Here is a 9,856-nt window from a genome sequence, read left to right as displayed (position 1 = left end):
AACGCTTTATATGTTAAATGTAATAATCATCATTAAAAGTAATCAAATATGAAATTAACAGCTATATAGTAGCTTATAAATATCAGGATATACATATGCCCACTTTTCCATCATCAGTGAAGCTTCTTTTCCTCTTCAGACTTTTTTTTGTACTATCTTGTACTCTGGTGTGCTCATGCTCAGTGTGTGTGTGTGTGTGTGTGTGTGTGTGTGTGTGTGTGTGTGTGTGTGTGTGTGTGTGTGTGTGTTGCAAAATAAATCAGCGGCTCTGTAGGAGCCTGTTGTTATGTTAGATCTCACAGGATACATAAGAGTTAACAAACAAACATTTTAACTGCAGTAGCCTGAGGTTACAGAAATAGGCACAGGTCCCTACAGCCACGTTTCCTAATTATGATTCTTTTGGTCTCTCTCTCTCTTTTTTTTTCTGAGGGAGGATGACATTTGTTTTTGCAGGTGCAGCAGGTTATTTTCAGCTCACAGCTCCTGTGGGAGAGAACATAGAGGGGTGAGGAGGAGGAGAGTGTGTGTATGTGTGTGTGTGTGTGGGTGGGGGGGGGGGGTGATTTGTGTCTCCATAAATCATCTCAGAGATGAGACATGTTATGCTGGAGCTGACCCAGAAAAGTGAATTTTTCCCCTTCATGAGCTCACTCTGCAGAAACCTCGGCTACAACCTCTCGCGATACTTTCCCGTCTTCTCGCTCCATCTCCACGGAAAAAATCAGAAGCTGAGACTCTGCTCGCATCACTGGCAGGCTCAGCTGACGCGGCGCTCGGAGCTGGCGGGCGCAAAAAAGAGGTGAGAAGGCATTGTTTTCCACTCGTCTTTCCTTATTATTACCGAGCAGTCACGAAAGTAACGAAACACGTCACCCTTTAGTTGCAACATTTATTTTATTTGCTTGCACCTTTTGCTCCAACGCTGAGCACTACTTTGACACCTAGACAGCGCTATAGGCACCGTGACAGCATATGATATTGATTTTAAAAAACCCGGACTCTACTGAAGCTGGCTGTTTTCTGATGCCACTCTTTATTGTCGACACGTTAAATTGGGGCTAACGGCCCCATACGAGGTTGTAATGAAGCGAGCCACATGGTGAAAGCTTCCCGGCGAGAGGAACAGCCCGTTCCCGCGGCGCTGCTCTCCCGTCAAAGGCTACATTGTGTCCGGTCTGGCATCCGCTGGAGGCTGCTGCGGACAGGACGGTGTGATGTGTCTCCCGTTGGGGGAGCGCACGCTGCTCGTATGGCTTTATTTGTTGTTTACACAGCTGGTTTGAGAAAACAAAGACAGGTGAGTTATGAAGCAACTCGTTTATTTATCCTAATAAGTGTGACTTTAATGTAGCCTAAACTAGAGCTTGGTGACAGGATGGAAGCGCTGCCAATGTCTACGTCCAAAATCGTTTTTGTCAGCACAGAAAGGCGCATGAACCGTGAATGTGTTGATTTAATGCTTAAGCCATATTGTCCGTAGTTACTGTAGGAAGTGGTAGAGGAAGTATTCAGATTGTGTAGCAATTTCACACACTGAAAATACAAGTGAAAATCCAGCATGAAAAATGTCAAGTAAATGTACCTAACTTCAAAAAGTATGCAATTTTTAATAGTAAAGTAGACCGTCATTAATCAAGTAAAATACTCCATGCAGAAAAATGACCTCTGTTACAGTTGTGTTATTGATGGATTATTATCCCTGGTAGCTGTTTACTGTGTTGCTGATTTGAAAGTCTCCCACCAGTCAAATTGACATGTTGACACTGTGAGGTTTGACCAGTGGAATGATTGATGATGAGTCTGGCAGTAGAAAGGTTGTTTTCACATTCATCTGTTGAAGTTACTCACTTTAAATTTTAAGCCTATAGAGACAAGAGGGAATAAGAAATGGTCCAAACACCGATATGAGCTGTTTTCTAATAGTTGTTTGAATGTTTATTTTCACTCAGATGCTTGTGGATGCTTAATGAGACTCTCCGCTTTCATATCATATTTGCATTTTTACTATTTCAAGCCAAATTTCCAGAGGCTTTAAAGGCTTGTGCAGGACCTGCGAGCATGATTTATGACATCAAAACTAGCCAACCGTGGTCCAGTATGCAACTTATGCAAGTGTGATGTGGTACCTTGAAGCCTCCAGTGCACACACACTAAAAAATTAACTTCAGTGAAGTAGAAGACATCTTGTGTTCAATAGTTATGATTTTGAAATGAACAATATTTGTGTATTGACAGATTCAGGAATTTTCAATGATTGAGAAAGAGTAGATTTCATTATTACAGTTGTAACAAGACAGCTTTATATACTGATGGATATTATGGCCTTAAACAATGTATTACATTTTACAAGCTCATCATATGTTTCATGTGTAAAATCTTAATTAGGGACAAATATCAAGTGACTTTAGCTGGGGGAGTAAAAAGTACAATATTTTGGACTAGAAGTATAAAACAGTACAAAATGGAAATGCTCAAGTAGAGTGTATGTTAAAAATGATACTTTAAGTACAGCACTTAATCCAACGATACACATTAAACCACTGAGAGATGATCTTAATATCGTTGCCCCTGATACGTCTGATATGATGTACATTAGCACAGCAGTTAATTTGTTGGTGTGCAGAGGAGGGGAGGAGGAGGAGGAGTTTAGTTTGCAGCCACTGGAGAGGGGAGAGATGATTTTCCATGTCAATGGACCCCTCTTAGCTTCAGGAAAGAGGAAATAAATGAGGACTGTTGAACGAGAGCTCCAAATTTAGAAGTCTGTCGGAGTGGAAAAGCGACGCCCAGTGACTTTTAAACGGCAAAGATAGACTGGAGGAAAAGCGGAATGAATTGTGATTCAGATAAGCCACAGGTTGAACAGGCAAGTGTGTATTTGTCTTTAACTGTTTGCTAGACTTCCTCAGGCTATCTCCTTCTTTACAGAACTACATAAAATAACATTTTGTACATTGCATGAGCACAGTAGGCTTCAGTGCGTGCAGGATGTATCTCAGTGAGGTCTGTAAAATATTTTCTGTTGGCCCTCTTTCAAAGGTTGCTAACATAGAGGCTTTTTATTTCGTCAGGGGTGCTTGGTATTAAAGTGTGCTGATACTGTACTATAATCCATAGGTAGCCTGGTATGGGCACAGCAGGATACTTGTGCTATGAAAACGTAATAATTTATGGTATGTGGAGCTCCCTGGCATGCAGGTATTTGACAACTTCTTGTGATTTTACTGCTGCGAGTGGGCGTTAGGTCAACTCTGAGAGGGGAGGAGAAACTCAGTGCATGCCTTGTTTAAAATTTGAGTCCAATAAACTGTAAGACTTGCTCTATATTTCAAGCGCAGGAATACCTTCCTAGAATTTTTCCTTGTTTCTATTTTTGTCAGAATCTGTATGCTGTATGCAATCCTTTTTAAATTCCTCCTTATTTAAGCACCTTGTTGGAGAAACACGCTTAAAAGAACACTGGGAATTGGGCAACACAAAGACCTTAAACTGTCTTTGTTTTTTCTCATGCTGCTGAATTCTTGTGTGAGCCTATCTGTATGTGTTCTTGTTCAGATATGCTCGCAAAATTACAAAACAATCCAACATTCTGTTGCAATAACTCTGGTTTTAAAAATCTCTCTGGTGTCAGCATGCTATCCAGAAATGAGCCAAGCAGATTTTAGAATTGGAAGTGGTTATACATATAAATAGTGGCAGTTTTCTCTCCCTCTATCTTTCCCACACACACACACACACACACACACACAAACATCAGTATGTGTGTTGTCTTTGTGTGCAGGTCGCTGCAGGCATGGAGCAGAGGTGAGAGTTAATCCACGGTCGGCTAGTCACACACCTGCACAGCACACTCCTGTAGTGCACAGCATCATGATAAGCCTAATCCTGCCACAGACTCTATCATAGCTGCCGCCTGTCTGTCGCCATGGTGAGAGAGAGCTCCTGGACCTTGACTCTGTTGCCATGGTGACCCTGTAGCAAGAACCCTGTAACTACAATCTGTTGTCCTGGTGATCCCATAAAAAAGAGCCAGGTAATTATCTCAATCTGCTGCCATGGTGATGTTGAAGAGACGCACTGTAAAGTTGTAGTCCAGTGCTATGGTGATCCTGTAGCAAAGCCATTGCATCTGGCACAGCAGTCCGTCACTATGGGAACGTCCAGGATGTTCCGCATTTTTGTAGTCCTGGGGTCAGCCTTCATGATCCTCCTGATCATCTTCTACTGGGATGATGTCGGAGCCTCCCATCTGTATTTGAACACTCCTGTCTCGCCGGGTCCCAAAATCCCACACCCCCACCCCCAGCAGCGAACTCAAACCTCCCGAACCCCGTCCTTCCTGTCCGACATCGATGCCTTCGTTAACCAGTTCTTAGAGCCAGGAACTGGTGAGCCGACAGACCCCGTCCCCGCTGAAACAAGCAACCAATCAGACAAAGCTGAAGAACGGTACATACCTCGACGGGAGTGGAAGATTCACCTGACTCCAGTAGCAGCAGAGCTCCGTGAGAGACAGGTTGATATATGAAATTATTATTATTATTATTATAAATAAAAATGAATGACAATGAATCACTGCATTCCATTTATGTCAGTAGCCTTTTGCATGCTGGCTCACTGACATGGTTTAATAGGACACTTATATAAAATGGAGTCATCATTAATGTCATTAGTTCCACCTGTGTTATTCCTGCTATGACGAGTCAAACTGTCAGCCATGAAAAAGGCCTGTTAGAGGACACAGTATTTACAGCAACAATCACAGTTCTGAATCCTAATTTTGTTGACAGCAGCAGCTCCTTTTCATTCAAACAGTGTGACCTTGATCCTAAAAAAACGGGTATTAATGGGAGGATTTTAAAAGCAATAACTAATCCTAACTAAAATAATTTGTGATTTGTTGATTGGATTAAAGCCTTGTAACATTGATGGATTATAAATAATTTGCAGTTCCTTGAAATTAAACCAAAGCTGTATTTTTAACAATCATATACCTTATTCTTTTTTCTATACTTTATTGGTACCAATATCAAAATATGGATATTTTGCTTTGAGAAATGTGTTTTTCTATAAAAGCCAAAGTTCTCCAGTGTTAAATGTTGTCTAAACAGCAGTTGTACTTAAATGAAATACAATGTAACCATACAGATGTTTTCACTTATTTTGCTTTATTATAGTAATCTCTCTGACCCTGGTATTAATTTCTGTGGGAAAAAGTTGCACCTTTATGATTCTTACTGGTTTGTGAAGCTGGTACTTCCAGCAAAGGTATAAAGCACATCAAACATTTGATGCCTGTTTTTTTATACTTGAAAGTTTTTAATACTCAAAAGTTTTTAAAGAAAAATAAATGTCTGCTAATACATTTCTTATCATTTTAGCTGTAAATAATACTTCTTTTTTTGCTTTACCAAATATAATAACCAGGAGCAGCGGCGGAAGTTACTTCAGGAGATGTGTGCTAATGATAGCGTGGTGTTTCCTGGCAAAAACCGCTCGTTCGACGACATTCCCAACAAGGAGCTGGATCACCTCATTGTGGATGACAGACATGGTATTATCTACTGCTATGTTCCTAAGGTACACAAACGCCTGCATTTTCACTGCTTTGTTTAAATCTGCTTTGTTTAAAACCTTAGTTTAGTTATAATGCAAGTGTGACAGTGTAACATCTCCATCCCATCTCTGCAACAGCTCTCATAAGCTTCCACACTGTAGCCTCTTATTTGTTTCAATCTTTATCAGCCCTTATGGCTTCCTCTCAGAAAAGTGTCTTTTTTTGTACCACATTTTATATTTGCCCACCTAATTGCCTTTGACTACTGGACAGTGAGGATAACTAGCTATCTTTTATATTAAATGTATTTGGTTATATTGTTACATGTTCTAAGAATATAATAGTGCTTGTGTTAGTTACATTGTTGCATTGCAGTTTAAATAAAAAAAAAATAAAAAAAAATATCACTCATTGGCTGAACAGTTCATGGTTCATACACATAACAGCTCTAGCTTGTAGTTTTTCATATGAGTAAACCAGAAGCAGACACAGTACTGAATGTCTTTGCTCTGGCCAGTCACTTCACACACATAATTGTGACTTAGCCATTGTTTTTTATGTCAGCACGTTTCCACTTATTTCCACCAGTTTCCACATCTTTCACAGTAGTAACTGAAGATGTTCTTTTGATATTCTGTTATGTGTGCTCCCTGTCACCCTCAGGTAGCGTGCAGTAACTGGAAGCGGATCATGATCATTCTCAGTGAGAGCCTGCTGCATGATGGCGTTCCCCAGAGAGACCCGCTGGCCATCCCCAGAGACCTGGTCCACAACAGCAGCATGCACTTCACCTTCAACAAGTTCTGGAAACGTTACGGAAAGTTTGCAAGGCACCTCATGAAGGTCAGATACTATACTTTAATTGACACTTTATTTTATTTTTTATTCAGCATTTCCATTAATTATCAGTTATATGTGTGGTAATAATATGTGATGTTTTACTAAAGTTAATTTTTTTATAATAATTAAAGGTGAAGCTGAAGAAGTACACCAAGTTTATTTTCGTGCGGGACCCTTTTGTCCGTCTCATCTCCGCCTACCGGAATAAATTTGAAATGCGCAATGAGGACTTCTACCGCCGCTTTGCACAGGTCATGCTGCGCCGCTACGCCAACCAGCCGACACCTCCCGCCTCTGTAGATGAGGCGTTCACTGTGGGTATCCATCCCTCCTTCTCCCACTACATCCAGTATCTCCTGGACCCTCAGACAGAGAAGGAGATGCCCTTTAATGAGCACTGGCGGCAGGTGTATCGCCTTTGCCATCCATGCCAGATTCAGTATGACTTTGTGGGCCATTTGGAGACGGCAGAAGAGGATGCCGAGCACCTACTACGTCAGTTGAAGGTGGACAATGTTGTGGAGTTCCCCACCTCTCATAGGAACCTTACATCCAGCAGCTGGGAGACCGACTGGTTCAGCACAGTACCCGTTGAGGCCCGGAAGGAACTCTACAAGCTGTATGAACCTGACTTCAGGCTCTTTGGCTATGACAAACCAGACTCCATCCTCAATGAGTGATGTTCAAAACTGACTCAGCCACACAGAGGTTTTTTTATGTGATAAAATAATACTACACTCTAACAACAGTGACACCTCCCTTAGTCATGTGCTTTGCAGATGTGTTCTCCAGTTTGGTCTATGCTACACTGAATGTGCACATTATTAAGGATACTCACTCCTCCAAGGAAGCACATTAATGCAGCAAAATCAGGTAATAGCCATTATCCATTATTGTTTTTCAATTAAATCTTTACCAATCATAAAGATAACAAGAAGCACACAAGTTAGAGTGGTACAGTTGGGATGTGGATTGTGCAACACACAGCTGCAAGAGGATATCAGCAGGTATCCCTAATCATCTGTACATTCAGTGTGGTCTTTGATTCAAACCTCCACGCAGAGTGTTTTGTACTCCCAGCCCTGATGTCACGCCATGCCTGTCGTTTGGGACATCACAGTTCTGCTGGGACTAACTGTGATGACCTCACAGGCTTTGTAGCAGGAGGTTGCGAAATAAACCTTTGCTGAAGTGATGTCACAGAGCCATATGCTATGTTTGCGATGTCATAAAAAACGCTTTTGGTTGTGATGCCACAATAGATGCCGTGGACAGGACCTGGGGAAGCGGGGGTGGTCGATCAAAAAAACAGCTAGATTAGTTTTAATGTAGTTGCACTAGAGTGGTAGTTTTCAGCTAATTTATTTCACATTGTGTAAGTGCAATGTTTATGTTAAGCATGAAAGGGATATTTTTTGTTGAACACTTTTGTTGAAAACACTATTGACAGCTGTCAACTTCAGAAACAGGTAGAAATCCTTTATACCTCATACATACACTAACAGGATACTTGTGTTATGTTCCACTTCAACAGCAAACCCTATTGCTTCTTTAGACCTCGGTACGTTAGGTTTCAGCATGTAGTCAATTCTGTTATGTTAATAGAAACATTTTTGACAATATTTTAGCAGCTTGCTTTATTTGACTGTTTTTTGAAGCATGATATGGATGACACATTGTAGCCTCATCATCATAATAGAAGCAGAAGCAGTTCCAGTGAAACCAACCCAAATTGCTGGATTTGTCTCAGCTTGCCTTTGAGGCGTAAAAACCGGCATTTCAACATTCTTTTTATTTCATTTCAGCTGGAAGTGCACAGATGAGCCTCTGTTATATTTTAACTGACTTTTCCAAAGGGAACATTTTATGTTATTGCTTGTTACCATGACAGTGTTTTCATCAGCATTCGATCACCTTTGTGTTTTCACGCACAAACTGCAGTTATTGACACTGAACTATGTAATGAGTTGACAAGGACTACAACAGTATTGTTGTTCCCCCCTTAAGTATGACGAACATTTTTATGTTTAAGGGCAGTATTTTCATGGATTGCAGTGTTCTGTAGCAAGAAGCTGAGCACATTACCTGAAGCCAACAAGGAGTGGATTTGAATGCGTACAATTCTATTGCACTGAAGTGAAGAAACACCACTCCATGGCTTGGGTTGATGCTAGCATATTAAATACAAGATGAGTCTTAATGTCAGAGTTTTCTAAGTAAAGGTATGATCATGGTTTGAGGCAGGATTAATTCACATCATGATCTGGGCATAGATCCAGCTCCATGATTCATACTGTATGAAAAGAGAGGAAGATAAGATAGTGCCTTTGGTTGCAAAAGTTTACACAGCAAAAAAAAAAGTATTTTTGTAGGAGGACTTAATTTTTACTTTGAACACTATACAGTAACAGCATTATGAAGCCACAACAAGGTATATTTGATATAATGGGCCTTGTTTATCTTGTGTGACTATCATTTGGGAAAAATAGGAAACAGCAGAGCCCTTCAGCAGAGTTGTCTAACTGTCTTACTGGAAATGTGTGTGATTCACGATTGTGTAAGAACGTATTATAAGTGCTTGTGTCCAATGGATCGCTCTGTGTACCCTGACTGTCATTTACCACACAGCGATACTGCGTGGTTTGTACTGTACGTGATGTCATGGTCATTCTCTGTGTCAAGTCACTAAAATGTACATGTTCACAGTATTGTCTCAATGTTGTATCACAGCCTTTTGGTTTATTTGTTTTGTATAAGTGTGACGTGTGAGGGGAAATTTTATTGTTTTGTTTTTTAATTATTTCAGCAATGTCTGATTTTCCCAAAAGTTGTCATCACTTGGGTCGGAAAAAAGGGAAAAACACATAGTCATCCTGCACTCCCAACTCACTAGTGTTTGGATTGTCCGTCAGTTACATTTTCATATCTCTTTTGCATTTCTGTTCTTTTGTTGTATTTTCTTATGTTTTTGTCTTGATTTGTCAGCAGTTTTGTTCTTGGCTGTTTTTTTTCTTTCAAAGTACAAACAACAGGACTGTAAGATAGTATAATGTGTGTAAGGCAAAAAAAGAAATAGATAGAGTACATGCTGCTTTTGTAATAGGAAAACATGGGAAATCATGCTTGGGTTTTTAGGGAACTTGTTGTTTGACTGCTGATATGCATTTTTTTTTCCTCCGGAGTGGCCTGACGCTACAACATCACTTTGAACAGCTTAAAGGTTTGTTGCAGCTGCTGCAGTGCCAAACCTTATCCTACATTTTGACCTCATGCCAATTCCTAACAGTAAATAGTGGCACAGAAAAAAACCAAAAAAACCAAATCTATTTTTGTGATTGATGTTTTTGTAAAACGTAAATTTCATAAATTCACAAGAGAATCTGCAATTTGACAGACTTGTTCCTTATCTCATACATGGAGAAAATGGAAAGTATTATTGCACTTACATTAGTATTT

At 40.3% G+C, this 9,856-nt stretch overlaps 1 protein-coding gene across 1 annotated transcript; it reads left to right on the top strand.

The window, feature by feature from the left end:
* Positions 1–4,132: 4,132 nt before the first annotated feature.
* Positions 4,133–9,786, top strand: LOC134000247 (carbohydrate sulfotransferase 12-like). The gene is made up of 4 exons (XM_062439596.1): positions 4,133–4,519; positions 5,431–5,583; positions 6,224–6,403; positions 6,532–9,786. Exons 1-4 carry the CDS (start codon positions 4,154–4,156, stop codon positions 7,078–7,080), a joined length of 1,248 nt encoding a protein of 415 aa, XP_062295580.1. The 5' UTR covers positions 4,133–4,153; the 3' UTR covers positions 7,081–9,786.
* Positions 9,787–9,856: the final 70 nt, after the last annotated feature.

This window comes from Scomber scombrus, chromosome 18, assembly GCF_963691925.1.
Source record: "Scomber scombrus chromosome 18, fScoSco1.1, whole genome shotgun sequence".
Lineage (NCBI taxonomy): Eukaryota > Metazoa > Chordata > Actinopteri > Scombriformes > Scombridae > Scomber > Scomber scombrus.
This window is presented reverse-complemented; position numbering and strand designations above follow the sequence as displayed.